At 48.6% G+C, this 15,519-nt stretch overlaps 1 protein-coding gene across 1 annotated transcript in view; it reads left to right on the top strand.

Annotated features, from left to right (window-relative positions):
• PKD1L2 (polycystin 1 like 2) overlaps positions 1-15,519 on the top strand; it is a 112,823-nt gene that overhangs the window by 46,191 nt on the left and 51,113 nt on the right. Inside the window, exons 15-21 of the mRNA XM_043437182.1 lie at positions 1,309-1,454; positions 2,386-2,571; positions 6,200-6,331; positions 7,018-7,200; positions 11,696-11,820; positions 13,014-13,140; positions 13,822-13,953. Coding sequence (XP_043293117.1) covers positions 1,309-1,454; positions 2,386-2,571; positions 6,200-6,331; positions 7,018-7,200; positions 11,696-11,820; positions 13,014-13,140; positions 13,822-13,953 — 1,031 coding nt within the window. The remainder of the gene's footprint in view (positions 1-1,308; positions 1,455-2,385; positions 2,572-6,199; positions 6,332-7,017; positions 7,201-11,695; positions 11,821-13,013; positions 13,141-13,821; positions 13,954-15,519) is intronic.

Raw genomic sequence — 15,519 nt, forward strand, 5'->3', positions numbered from 1 at the left:
GGATAGGCTTTGAATCAGTTGTTAAGATCATCTTCCTTTCCTTCTGCTCCTCTTTCTCCTTAATTTTGTAATTTGGTTTACCACTTTGAATTTTTCTAAACAATCTATAGAGGGGGATTGTTTTTCTGAAAATCTTCATGGATTCTAGTAAGGCTATTCCAAAGTCACAGCAGCAGGTGATTTCCTAGGGAGGACAGTCAGTCAGTTCAGTCGCTCAGTAGTGTCCGAGTCTTTGCAACCCCATGGACTGCAGCACGCTAGGCTTCCCTGTCCATCACCAACTCCCAGAGCTTGCTCAAACTCATATCCATCGAGTCAGCGACACTATCCAACCATCTCATCCTCTGTCGTCCCCTTCTCTTCCTGCCTTCAATCTTTCCCAGCATCAGGGTCTTTTCAAATGAGTCAGTTCTTCGCATCAGGTGGCCAAAGTACTGGAGACTCAGCTTCAACATCAGTCCTTCCAATGAATATTCAGAACTGATTTCCTTTAGGACGGACTGGTTGGATCTCCTTGCTGTCCAAGGGACTCTCGAGAGTCTTTTCCAACATCACAGTTCAAAAGCATCAATTCTTTGGCGCTCAGCTTTCTTTATAGTCCAACTCTAACATCCACACATGACTACAGAAAATATCATAGCCTTGACTAGACAGACCTTTGTCGGCAAAGTAATGTCTCTGCTTTTTAATATGCTGTCTAGTTTTGTCTTAGCTTTTCTTCCAAGGAGTAAGTGTCTTTTAACTTATGGCTGCGGTCACCATCTGCAGTGATTTCGGAGCCCAAGAAAATAACGTCTTTCACTGTTTCCATTGTTTCCCATCTATTTGCCATGAAGTGATGGGACTGAATGCCATGATCTTCATTTTTTGAATGTTGAGTTTTAAGCCATCTTTTTCACTCTCCTCTTTCACCTTCATCAAGAGGCTCTTTAGTTCCTCTTCACTTTCTGCCATAAGGGTGGTGTCATCTGCATGTCTGAGGTTATTGCTATTTCTCCCTGCAATCTTGATTCCAGCTTGTGCTTCATCCAGACTGGCATTTCGCATGATGTACTCTGTATATAAGTTAAATAAGCAGGGTGACAATATACAGCTATTCCAAAGTCATAGAAGCAGGTGATTTCTTAGGGAGGACAGTGGATCAGCATAAACTCTGTCTTCTCCCGGGAAGTATGGAGTCCAGAGTCCCTGCCGTGACCTCACGAGCTGTGGCTTTTGTGTCCTTGTCATTAGGCTCTACCTTGGTGGACTTACAGTCACCCTGAGACCTGGGAATGCCCCCTTAATTATTCAATGTCCATTTGCCAGGTTCCTGTCTACACTGTGGCCCTGAACCTGCCCTCCCATCAGTTTACCTGCCACTTGGAAAAGAAAACAATGACTTCATGCTGACAGTGGTCATTTCTGTCTCCAATCACGTGGGGGGGAGACAGCAGACCCAGGCAGTGGTTAAGGTGAGTGGTAGCCACTGTTCCTCTACTGAGACAAGTTCTTTTTTGTTTTTTTTTAATTAGTTTATCTATTTGCTTGGCTGTGTTGGGTCTTACTTGTGGCATGTGGGATCTTGGTTGCATCATGTAGAATCTTTCATTGTGGTGCATGGACTCTCTAGTTGTGGTGCACAGGCTTATTTGCCCCATGGCATGCAGGATCTTAGTTCCCCAACCAGGGACTGAACCCATGTCTTCTGCATTGCAGGACAGATTCTTAACCAGTGGACCACCAGGAAAGTCCCTGAGATAACTTCTTGACTTGTCTGAACTTCATCAAGAGGGTGGTGGGGTTGAAATGAGCCAAGGGCATGACTGTATGAGGGTTTATTCATTCATTCCTTCAACATATATTTACAGAGCACCTACCACATGCCTGGTCCTGGGGATACAGCCATGGGCAAAACAGACCTGTTCTCTCCCTTTGTAGATCTTATGACTAGTGGCCAGTACAAGGGAAGGATCCAGGGGATGTGGGGTGGGGTACCTGAGGGAGGTGGGGGCAGAAGAACCTAGAGATGAATTAGACCAGTGCCTTCAGAGTTCAGAGGAAGGAGGACCAAGATCAGCCACTACGTCTATAAGGAAGAGGTTGGATAAAATTTCAAGTCAGTTTCAAAGGTGAGGAGCCAGGTGGATGGAAAGACCTGAGGGCACAATGAGGAGAACAACGAGAGGTGAAGTCATGGCCTGCCCGAGATTTGCTTCAGGTGGCCATCAGCACAAGTGGGTCCACTGCCCTCAAGCCCTGGGGGGAGTGCTCATGCCAGGTAAAGCCATCCAGCCCTACTCTGCTTCACCATATGCAGGCTGGGCCTTCAGGTTCCAGGTTCTAGAACAAGAACTGGTGGGTTGAGGTCCTCCTGCTCTGAGCACATCTCTGGTCTCCTGTTAGGTGGGACCTGGACACACCTGTGTGGAGGAGGAAGCATTCCAGGCCACAGTGTGGGACAATGTCACCGCCATTCTGCAGGGCGGGCATGGCCCTGAGCAGCTCTTCCAGCTGGCCAGGGCCGTGTCATCCGTACTGGACCAGAGGCTGGGCTCCAGGCAGCTGCCGAGAGTGGACACCAGACACAAGGTGCTCCTGATGGACTCCTCTGTCCTTTTGTTGGGGCCCTGGGGTCTGCATGCAGCCATTTGGGGAGGGGAGTGGGGTCCATGGATCCGTGGGGAAATCTTTGGTGTCTCCCAAGTTGATGTCATGTCTCTTTTCCAGTACTTTCAGTGAGTGACATAAAATGAAAGCAACCTTTCTCTGCTCAGCTTCATGGAACCACAGGTTTCTAGGGTGGGAGGGAATTTAGAGGGTACTACTCCCGTCTCTTCCTATTCAATTCAGTTCAGTTGCACAGTCATGTCCGACTCTATGTGATCCCACAGACTGCAGCACACCAGGCTTCCCTGTCCATCACCAACTCCCAGAGCTTACTCAAATTCATGTCCATTGAGTCGGTGATGCCATCCAACCATCTCGTCCTCTGTTGTCCCCTTCTCCCACTTCAATCTTTCCCATCATCAGGGTCTTTTCCAATGAGCCAGTTCTTCGCATCAGGAAGGGGATGAAACTGAAGCCCAGAGGAGAAAAGTTACCCCGTCTTGGTCATACGGTTCATGGTTTGATGCTGTCCCACCTCTGTTACTTACCATTTCTATTGTCAGGCCCAAGACTGAAATTCTCTAAGCCTCAGTTTTCCCATCTGGAAAACAGGGACAATAATAGTATTTTCCTTACAAGGTTGTGGTGAATGTTCAGAATTACATTCACTGTAGCTATGAGTCAAATCACAGGAAAACTGCCAACATTCAAACAGCTTTAATTCATGAATATGGCTATTCCATGTGATACAACCTAGTATAAACAACTCTGGCAGAAGGCATGGTTACTTCCACTCCCAGTGCATGCTCCTAGGCATCTACCTGCACTCACCACACACAGCGTCACACACACCTGCTGGGTGTGGGGGACAGAGGACAGACTCCTCTGGACCCTGAAGGGTTTGCATGAGAGCGCTGAGCACATTGCAGAGGATGTGAGCAGCTTTCCCAGGTCCACATTTCCAGCAGGTAGTGAAGACAGGAACAACCCCAGGTTGGCTCTTCCCCTGCCCACCTCCAGCCCTCTCCCCCCAGCCTTTCTCCCCACTTAGCCCCCCGGCCCCAACACACATGCACACAATGCCTCCTGGCTCTCATTCACCCTGAGCATGACTTACATGCTTCCCTTTGGAAGGGAACTTCCTTTTGGATGCCCTACGATCCTAAGCACATGGACTACATGGCCTGACCCTAGGTCTCCTCATGAAATACTGGGGTCCTGGTGGGAGACAGATGTCAAGCTCTCATTGGGCAATGGAGGAGACTTTAAGAAGGGCTCTGTTGAGAAAACTGGGGGCAAAGTTTCAGAAACAAACGAGAGAGGACACAGGACCCCAGGGGCTCACCCTGAAGTGACCAGCATCCTGAAGGGGCAGCTGTGTGTGGAGGGGGCCCCCTGGTAGGAGTGGTGGTTTTGAAGGATGAGGCCGGCAACCCTGGCGGGGAGGGTGCCTGCAACAAAGCCTCCCACTCTCTCCTCCTGCCCGCTCATCTCCTGCGAATGAATCCACAGGCCAGAGGCCCAGCAGCCACTGGCATCTCCACGTAGGCAGCCTCCAGGATGGCGACCACGGATGGGGAAGATGTGCAGAGGCAAATGTGAGATCATCCATTACCCACCTGAGTTTCCCCCCAGAACATTCTGATATGAGTCCCCTCACAGACAGGCCTATTCTTCCCTCTACCCAAGTTGTAGCCCAAATGGAAGCCTGGCGGGCAGCAGACACACTCAGACTCTGCAGCTGTTGTTTTTCAGTTGCTCAGTTGTGTCTGACTCTTTGCAACTCCATGGACTGTTGCCTGCCAGGCTCCTCTGTCCATGGGATCTCCCAGGCAAGAAAACTGGAGTGGGTTGCCATTTCTTTCTCTAGGGGTTCCTTCCTGACCCAGGGATAGAACCCTCGTCTCTTGCATTGGCAGGTGAGTTCTTTATCACTGAGCCACCAGGGAAGCCTGAAAAACTGTTAGGCGATTAGATGAGCAAGTTGTGAGTAGCAAGCGGGACAGGAGGGTGAGAGCGAGAGTTCACCTCTATTTGTATTCTCCCAGATGGTTGCTATAAGCCATATCTGGCCACCTATTTTTAAATTAAAATGTATTTTAATGAAATAAAGTTAAAAATCCAGTTCTCTCGTTGCACTAGCCACATTCCAAGGGCTTAATATGTAGTTACATTTGGCAAGCGGCTATGTTACTGGACAAGCACAAGGACAGAACATTTCTATCAACACAGAAAGTTCGATGGGGCGGTGCTAAAATTATATTCTTAGGTTTTATCTGCCTCAACCAAAGCCAGCCCCTGGCCAGCCCCTCGCTAGGGCTTAGAAAGCATGTTCCCCCAGATGCTCCAAGAGCTCTGGCTTAAAGCTGGAGTTGGCGGGGGGACTGGAGGGAGCCTTGTCCCCACTGCCCCCCAAAGCACACAGGGACCTACACTTGCAACAAGCTCTCCCACCCACACTGAGCCATCACAGTAAGCCAGTTTCTGAATTTCACGCCATTTGAGTCACAATGAGACCATTTGTTTTAAAATAATGCCAGATTTTACGGATTTGATTTGAAGAACTGGAAAAAGCTTGAGACATCCTGTATTAGTTTCCTCCTGCTGCTGTAACAAATAACCATAAACTTCATGACTTAAAATGACACAAATGTCTTATCTTACCATTCTGGAGGTCAGGAGTGTGAAGGAAACAAGTTTCGCTGGGGCTAAAGCCAAGGTGTTGGCAGGGCTGTGAGCTGTCTGGAGGCTACAGGCAAGAATCCATCTATTGGCTTTTCCAGCTTCTAGAAGCTGCCCACGTTGCCTGTTCCATTTTCAACACCAGCACTTCAAACCTCCTCCCTCCACTGCCTCCCCCTTCTCCTCCTGTCTTCCGTCTCCCTCTCTGCCACCTCTGCCTCCACCATCACATCTCCTTCTCCGACTCTGACCCTCCTAGCTCCCTCTTTTAAAGACCCCCATGAAGACTCAGAAAACGCTGGAGGGGGAAGGGAAAGTTGCGGAGTTTGGGAAGGTCAAGTACACACTGCTGTGGATAGCCAACAAGGACCTACTGCACAGCACAGGGAACTCTGCTCAGTGCTATGTGGCAGCCTGGAGGGGAGGGGGGCTTGAGGGGAGAATGGATCCGTGTATATGTATGGCTGCGTCCTTTCACCATTCACCCGAAACTATCACAACATTGTTAACAGGCTATACCCTGATTCAAAATAGAAAGTTAAAAGTTTGAAAAAAATAAACAAAGGAGAAAAAAATCACAGGAACCCCTGTAATTATACTGGTCCCACCTGGTAAGTACAGCATACTCTCCCCATCTCAGAATCCTTAATTTAATCAAACCTCCACAGAGATTCTGCCCAAGTGTCTCTTATCATGTGAGTAACATATGCACAGGTTTCAGGGACTAGGGTGTGCCTATCTTTGGGAGGCTATCATTCTGCCTACCATACATCCTAGGAGACAAACAGAGATTTATCAGCTTTGGAAGACCCCACACGAGCCTGGTCACTTTTCTGGTCACTTTCTCAGACCTCAGATCTTTCTGGGACAGCCTCATCAAGCCACTGGAATCACATTACTTCCCCCACCTTCTTTTGTCTTTTCCAAGGTCAGAGAACGTATCCTGGGGTCACTGTCTGTGGTCAGGGTCACCAGAGGGGACATGCAGAGGGTGCAGGGGCTGGCTGAGGTGCTGAAAGAGGTGACCCAGCGCAGTGAGGAGCTCACGCCCTTGGCCCAGGTGAGTAGTTCCCATCCACTAAGTCCTGACCTTTATTTCTGGGACCCTGATCACTCTTCCCACTTAACACATCCATTTTCTCGTGCATCCGTTCTATGTGTACACATCTATAAATATATATTCCTGACCTTTCATTCATTTATCCATGTGTTAATTTATTCATTCCTTTAACAAATGCTCCCTAAATGCCTAGTATGTGCCAGGTACTATGCAATTCATAGAAAATCCAGCAGCAAACCCCATAGACATGGCCTGTGCCTTCATGGCACTTTTAGACCTCTGGGGTGACCAGATACTGAACAAATAACTTCACAAGTACATATATGATTACAAAATTGGAATAAGTGCTGTGTCTGGCCAGTCAGCCAGCCAGCCAGCTGTCCCCAGTCAGTGAATGTTTACTGAATGCCTACTATGTGCTGGGCATTGTGCAAGGCACTCTGGGAAAGACGCTGAGATGGAGAAGGCTACTGTCCTGAAGGAACTGAGCACACGGCAGGGAAGGAACACCTGGCCTCCAGTCCCTGACACAGGCAGCTTGTGTGACGGGCCTGGCCCAGATTTCCCCTGGCTTGAGTCCCCACGTGCTCCCTTCCACCGCAGTGCTGGTCCCTGGGGGGGTTCAGGGGGTGGTCTGCTCCAGACAGGGCCTCATGGTGTTCTTCCTCCTCCCCTGGGTGAGCCAGCGGGAGGCCGGCTGGGCTCTGCAGCGCGCCAGTGAGGGCCTGCTGGCAGTGAGTGCCGAGGCCCATCCTGAGGACTGGAGGCGCCAGGCGGCCACCAGGGACCTGCTCCAGGCTGTGGGTAATGTGCTGGAAGCTTCCCTGAGGGACCAGTCAGAAGAGCCTGCACAGGCCAATGGCAGCCAGGTGGGTATCCCGGCCCAGATGTGGACCTCATGCTAACCATATGCCCAGCTCACACCAGCGTTTCTAGGCGGATCCTTCTCCACATCGTGCAGATGAGGAAACTGAGGTGTGGCGGTTAAAGGCCCTTCTAGGAGCTGACAGGAGCTCCTGGGAGGTGGCGTGGTGCCACAGGCTGAGCACAGGCTTCAAACGAGGTGGCCTGAGTTGGAACTCTGCCTTCGTCATGTACAAGCCTTGTGCCGTGGGCAAGGACACTTCCTATAGCCTCATCTCCTCACCTGTAGTAAGCTGACACGCTCTGCTTCATCCGACTGGAGAGATCGTATGCTCACTCTTACAAGTCTGAACTCTGGGTTCCCTCAGCCAAGGACACAGAGCATCTTTAGGAGAGAGGTCGTTCCAGTGCGTCATCAGGACGGAGACACAAAACCCACCTCCTGCTGCTGCACAGCCCTTTACTGGGTTGTACCCCCATTCCATTCTCACGGTGGCCACACAGGCACACTCAAACACACACCCACACACTTATTACATGCACAAACACGACCGCACATACACACACACATTCACACACACTGAGAGCCATCACTTACACTTTCACGTATACCTCAAAGCACACACTCATGCCTTCACATTCAGCTACACAGTCCACACACACAGACTCTCACATGTAGTTGCAATCACACACAAAATCACATACATACACACTCATTCATGCACAGATATTTATACTCCCACACCCTCAAGCCACATCTACTCAGACACACATCCACACACTTCCACTCACACATACGCACATCAATTCAGTTCAGTTCAGTCACTGAGTTGTGTCCAACTCTTTGCAACCCCATGAACCGCAGCACGCCAGGCCTCCCTGTCCATCACCAACTCCGGGAGCTTACTCAAACTCATCTCCATTGAGTCGGTGATGCCATTCAACCATCTCATCCTCTGTCGTCCCCTTCTCCTCCTGCCTTCAATCTTTCCCATCATCAGGGTCTTTTCAAATGAGTCAGTTCTTCACATCAGGTGACCAAATTATTGGAGTTTCAGCTTCAACATCAGTCCTTCCAATGAACACCCAGGACTGATCTCCTTTAGAATGGACTGGCTGGATCTCCTTGCTGTTCAAGGGACTCTCAAGAGTCTTCTCCAACACCACAGTTCAAAAGCATCAATTATTCGGTGCTCAGCTTTCTTTGTAGTCCAACTCTCACATCCATACATGACTACTGGAAAAACCATAGCTTTGACTAGACAGATCTTTGTTGGTCAAGTAATGTCTCTGCTTTTTAATATGCTATCTAGGTTGGTCATAACTTTTCTTCCAAGGAGCAAGCATCTTTTAATTTCATGGCTGTGGTTACCATCTGCAGTGATTTTGGAGCCCAAAAAAATAAAGTCTGCCACTGTTTCCCCATCTATTTGCCATGAAGTGATGGGACTAGATGCCATGATCTTAGTTTTCTGAATGTTGAGTTTTAAGCCAACTTTTTCACTCTCCTTTGTCACTTTCATCAAGAGGCTCTTTAGTTCTTCTTCACTTTCTGCCATAAGGGCGGTGTCATCTGCATATCTGAGGTTATTGATATTTCTCCTGGCGATCTTGATTCCAGCTTGTGCTTCCTCCAGCCCGCCAGAGTACATGATGTACTCCACATATAAGTTAAATAAGCATGGTGACAACATACAGTCTTGACATACTCCTTTCCTGATTTGGAACCAGTCTGTTGTTTCACATCAGGTTCTAACTGTTGCTTCTTGACCTCCATACAGATTTCTGAAGAGGCAGGTCAGGTGGTCTGGTATGCCCATCTCTTTCAGAATTTTCCAGTTTGTTGTGATCCACAGTCAAAGGTTTTGGTGTAGTCAATAAAGCAGAAATAGATGTTTTTCTGGAACTCTCTTGCTTTTTTGATGATCCAGCAGATGTTGGCAATTTGATCTCTGGTTCCTCTGCCTTTTCTAAAACCAGCTTGAAGATCTGGAAGCTCACGGTTCACGTATTGCTGAAGCCTGGCTTGGAGAATTTTGAGCATTACTTTACTAGCGTGTGAGATGAGTGCAATTGTGCAGTAGTTTGAGCATTCTTTGGCATTGTCTTTCTTTGGGACTGGAATGAAATGACCTTTTCCAGTCCTGTGGCCACTGCTGAGTTTTCCAAATTTGCTGGCATATTGAATGCAGCACTTTCACAGCATCATCTTTTAGGCTTTGAAATAGTTCAACTGGAATTCCATCACCTCCACCAGCTTTGTTCATAGTGATGCTTCCTAAGGCCCACTTGACTTTACATTCCAGGATGTCTGGCTCCAGGGGAGTGATCATACCATCGCGATTATCTGGTTCGTGAAGATCTTTTTTGTACAGTTCTTCTGTGTATTCTTGCCACCTCCTCTTTAATATCTTCTGCTTCTGTTAGGTCCATACCATTTCTGTCCTTTATTGAACCCAGCTTTGCATGAAATGTTCCCTTGGTATCTCTAATTTTTTTGAAGAAATCTCTAGTCTTTCCTATTTTATTGTTTTCCTCTATTTACTTGCACTGATCACTGAGGAAGGCTTTCTTACCTCTCCTTTCTATTCTTTGGAACTCTGCATTCAAATGAGTATATCTTTCCTTTTCTCCTTTGCCTTTGCTTCTCTTCTTTTCTCAGCTATTTGTAAGGCCTCCTCAGACAGCCATTTTGCCTTTTTGCATTTCTTTTTCTTGGGGATGGTCTTGATCCCTGCCTCCTATACAATGTCACGAACCTCCATCCATAGTTCTTCAGGTACTCTATCAGATCTAATCCCTCGAATCTATTTCTCACTTCCACTGTATAATGGTAAGGAATTTGACTTAGGTCATACCTGAATGGTCTAGTGGTTTTCACTACTTTCTTTAATTTAAGTCTGAATTTGGCAATAAGGAATTCATGATCTGAGCCATAGTCAGCTCCTGATCTTGTTTTTGCTGACTGTATAGAGCTTCTCCATCTTTGACTGCAAAGAATATAATCAATCAGATTTCAGTATTGACCATCAGGTGATGTCCAGTCTTCTCTTGTGTTGCTGGAAGAGGGTGTTTGCTATGACCAGTGCATTCTCTTGGCAAAACTCTATTAGCCTTTGCCCTGCTTCATTCTGTACTCCAAGGCCAAATTTGCCTATTACTCCAGGTATTTCTTGATTTCCTACTTTTGCATTCCAGTTCCCTATAATGAAAAGAACATCTTTTTTGGGTGCTAGTTCTAGAAGGTCTTGTAGGTCTTCATAGAACCATTCAACTTCAGTTTCTTCAGCATTACTGGTCAGGGCATAGACTTGGATTACTGTGATATTGAATGGTTTGCCTTGGAAACGAACAGAGATCATTCTGTCGTTTTTGAGATTGCACCCATGTACTGCATTTTGGACTCTTTTGTTGACTGTGATGGCTACTCCATTTCTTCTAAGGGATTCTTGCCCACAGTAGTAGATATAATGGTCATCTGAGTTAAATTCACCCATTCCGGTCCATTTTAGTTCACTCTTGCCATCTCCTGTTTGACCATATCCAATTTGCCTAACATTCCAGGTTCCTGTGCAATATTCCTCTTTACAGCACTGGACTTTACTTCCATCACCAGTCACACCCACAACTGGGTGTTGTTTTTGCTTTGGTTCCGTCTCTTCATTCTTTCTGGAGTTATTGCCCCACTGATCTCCAGTAGCATATTGGGCCCCTACCAACCTGGGGAGTTCATCTTTCAGTGTCCTATCCTTTTGCCTTTTCATGCTGTTCATGGGGTTCTCAAGGCAAGAATACTGAAGTGGTTTGCCATTCCCTTCTCCAGTGCATACCCACATAAACACACTCATATAAGTATTTCAGTGTGTTTACATACCCACATAAACACACTCAAATACTTATATTCACACACGACACGCACATACCCACATTCACACATGTATCAGATGTACGTACACATGCACACATGATCTGTGCTGATAGGAACTCCGCACAAATGTCAAGCCCTCCTGGCCCTCACGCCTGCCTTGGCTTCAGCAAGGCCGCATCTTCACTCCAGGCTTGAGCGGGGTGGGGGGAGGAGTTTGAGCCTGGTTGACTCCACGCAATGGCTCTGCCTATGACTTTCCATTTCCCCTCGAATGAGACCTGGGCTGAGGGTGGACCTCAGGGTCCAGGGGAGCAGCAGAGGCAGGCACACAGTGAGCCTCCCTGCGGTTCTGCGGCTCCCCCTGATCAAGGCGTGGCCTCCACAAGTCACCACCCTGTCTGTTCCTCTGTCTCCCCGTCTGCCAAACAGGGTGGTCAAAGCACCTGCTCGTAGAGCTTGGAATCTTCTCGGTGCTCATGCCTGACTCCCTACAGCACCAGGTGCTTGGTGCGGTGCACCCCATCCGAGTCTCTGCCTTGCTCCTGCTGAAGGCCCAATGAGCTTGGTGGCAGCAGCCAGAGGGGGTATATGGAGACCAGCCCACAGCACTGGTCCCCTGCTTCCTTTTCCAGATGGCCACAGTGTCCCAGCTGCTGCAAGCTGCAGAGCATGTGCAGGTCGCCCTCCTGCTGGGGAGACTACCCGGGAGCCTTCCGGCCATGGTGACCACCCCCTCCATCTCTGTGTACACAAACAGGTAATCCGCTGTACTGTGGGTGCCCCAAGAAGTTCATCCCCTGACCTGGTACACTCCACATCCACATCCCAAGACCCTGGGACAGGCAGAAGCCAGGAGACCCACCTGGTGGGAGGCAGGGGGGTGAGCGATGGGACCTTTTCACTGAGAGAAGGCCCCCACACCGGGTTTGTACAGCATAGGAAGGGAGGGGCTAAGTGCCAAGCCAGTGTCAGAGCCTCCATGTGTCTCTAGAGACGGGCCATATTGAACTGTGCAGCGAACGGGGCTGAATGCGGGGACCAACCCACTTTTAACCTCACTCAGAGTGTGTCTGGCAAGCCCGCTGCTCTGCGGACTATGGGCTTCCAGACACTCTGGCCTTAGGCATTTCCGCAAGGAGTGCCAGCCTCCTTCAGCACCTGGGAATGACCTCCCCCTTCCATGCCACCCCCTGATGATCGGGGACTGGACGGTGCTGCAGGCATTTTTGGGACCCTTAGCACCGAGCACCCTCCCTTGGTTCTTCTGCCACGGCTGCCCTCCTGGATCCCAGGGGCAGTTTGCCAGAGCAGCACTGTGATCACAACTAGGATCTGAAACCAGGTCCCCAGCCTACTCAGATGGGATGAGGTCAAAGGCCAGTAAAGACGGTCTCATAGGAGGTCAAGTAGGGTGGGGAGATAGGTCTGGAGAAGTGTCTACATCCAAGCTCATTTATTCATTCAACAAGACATGTATTGACCACCATCACATGCCAGGCACTGCCCTAGGCACTGGGGTGCCACAGGAGACAAGGCAGGCCAAAGCCCTGTCCTCGTGGGGCCACCTGCCCAGCCTTGAGGCATCACCTGCCTTTTATGCTGCTCCCACTGATGCAAACACAGAATCATCTGAGTAAGGCAGGTCTCTGAGGTCTAATGCCTGATGATCTGAGGTGGAGCCGATGTAATAATAATAGAAATAAAGCGCACAATAAGTGTAATGTGCTTGAATCATCCCCAAGCCATCCCCCTACCTGGTCCTTGGAAAATTTGTCTCCCATGAAACCGGTCCCTGGTGACAGAACCTTGGGGACTACTGATCTAAGGGGATCTCGAAAGAAGCACTGATGCTAAAGCTAGTCCCCATGCAGTGCTAGACCGGGCAGATCTTCCTCTGACACTGGCCTTCTCCTCTCTCTCCCGGCACCTCCGTTCTCACCTTGTGGACAGAATACAGCCCCGGAGTTGGCGAGGCTCCTCCGTGCACATTGCTGCAGCCAGTTCTGCGACCTTCACCTTGCCCGCTACCCTCTCCCTTGGCTCCATGGAGGACTATCGGGAGCCTGTGGACATAAGGGTAACAACAGAAAGAACACCCTTAGCAACAGCCCTTTACAGTTTGCAAAGCACTGGCACACATGTTTTTTCATTCATGTTGCTAACAGTTCTATCAATTAATTAAGCCCATTTTACAGGTGTGTTCAGTGACTTGCCCGAGGCGACCAGCAAAGTGGCAGGCCCAGGCCTTCTGACTCCCCAGGCCACCCTCTTTCCACTGTATAGTGGAATTTCTCCAGCAGCCCTGGTTTAATTAGTCCTTGGAAATGAAGCTCTTCAGACTCCATTCCATAAGTAGGCAAAAGTAAACTCAGGGCTGTTCCCTTCCCAAATTAGGGCACATCTGACTCTCGGCTCCTTGAGCCTGCAAGAAAGCAGACAGATGTCTTTCTCTTAGAAACCTTGTGCCTTTGCTAGAAGAAAGTGTCACACTGTTCATAGTCCAGTAATTGCTCAGCTGTACCAAGTATGATCAGGTCTCTAGGCCCAGATTTCTGAGGTCACAGCCTTGAAGGTCACACACACACACACACACACACCAGGAAAGATAGCAGCAGCTAAAAATGGGGCCCTTTCATTCACCCCACAGGGCAAGGGCCACCTATCCACCCGTCTGGGAAAACCTTTTCCTTCACACAGGGGCCTGGTTATCTTCTGGCCCTTAGGGGCCTTGGCTAATGCTCTCTGTTCTTGGTTTCAGATGATGAGCTTCCCCAAGAGCCCCTTTCCAGCCCGAGGTCACTTTGATGTCAGCGGAACTGTGGGTGGCCTCTCTCTGACCAGTCCTAGTGGACAACGCATCCCTGTGAAGAATCTGTCAGAGTATATCGAGGTAGGCTTAGAGTATGCTCAGAAGTCAGGTGGCACTTCTGAATTCTTTTTCAACTTGGTTGGGTCCAAAATTGGCTGGTTATGAAAAAAAAAGACTAAAGAAGAGAATCACTGGGAATTACCTGGGGGTCCAGTAGTTAGGACTCCACATTTCCACTACTGAGGGCCTAGGTTCAATCCCTGCTCAGAGAACTAAGGTCCTATAAGCTGCATGATGTGGGCAAAAAAAGAAAGAAAGAGAAAAGAAAAAAAGAAGAGAATCATGAAAAATTATCCTTACCCTACTATAAGCATTGCAAACATTGTAATTTAACATAAAACTATATGTATTTATATAGTTTAACGTAAAACTATATATTATTTGGTTATATATATGCTGTGATAAAGAATGTTCAAACGACTGGTTCAACGCCTGGTCAGGGAACTAGATCCCACATGCCACAACTAAGATCCAGCTCAATCAAATAAATACATATTTAAAAAAAGAAAAAGGATGGAAGGAATTCCCTGGTGGTCCAGTGGTTAGGACTTGGTGCTTTCACTACTGTGGTCCCAGATTCAACCTTTGAGGTGCAGTCAAAAATTTTTTTTAATTAAATAAATAAATAGTGGGTGGAGGGCATTAGTTAATTCAGAGAGCTGATTAAATGGAGAGTGGTTATGAGAAGTTCTAATGTTAGAATAAAGCAGAGGAATAGCAGCAACTAATTGAGTGCTACTGTGTATGTGGCACTTGGCTAAGGATTTTGTACATAACAACATTTTTAATCCTCTCAGTGAGGGCTTCCCTGGTGGCTCTGTGGTTAAGAATCCACCTGCAATTCAGGAGACTGCCTGCAATACAGGAGACCTGGGTTTCATCTCCAGTGCAGGGGACATGGGTTTGATCCCTGGTCTGGGAAGCTCCCACATGCTGTGGAGCAACCAAGCCTGTGTACCATTACTGAGCCTGTGCTCTGGAGCCCAGAGTCATCCTCGTGCACTTTCTGTGCAGGTGTAGCCCTGAGTCAGGGTGCACAGCTTGAGGAGCAGGGGCCGAATAAAGGCCCCGAAGACATGCTCATCCTTATCCCTGAGCCGTGAATATGGCAGCTGACACGGCAAAACGTGACTCTGCAGATGTGATTTAAGTTAAAGATCCCGAAATAGAGAGATGATCCTGGATCACCTGGGTGGGCCCAGTGTCATCGAGAGGTCCTTCTAAGTGGCAGGTGGGTGGGGCAGGGGAAAGGCAGTTTGATGACAGAATCAACAGGTTGGGTGATGCAAGAAGGCGTACATGAGCCAAGGACTGCAGGCACTTCAAGAAACTGGAAAAGGCAAAGAAGTGGGTTCTCCCCCCTGGAACCTCAAGAAGGAAACAGCTCTGATAACTGTAGCCCCGTGCAACTGATTTGGGGGCTTCTGGCCTCCAGGGCTGTAACAGAATAAACTTGTGTTGTTTTAAGCCACAAAGCTGTGGTCATTTGTCACAGCAGCCTCAGGAAACTAATGGAAAGAGCAGAGCGCAGGCTGGATTTCAGCTCCCCAGGGGCTCTCCCTGATGTTCACAGGCATTCCTGTCCTG

Source organism: Cervus canadensis, chromosome 18 (assembly GCF_019320065.1).
Source record: "Cervus canadensis isolate Bull #8, Minnesota chromosome 18, ASM1932006v1, whole genome shotgun sequence".
Lineage (NCBI taxonomy): Eukaryota > Metazoa > Chordata > Mammalia > Artiodactyla > Cervidae > Cervus > Cervus canadensis.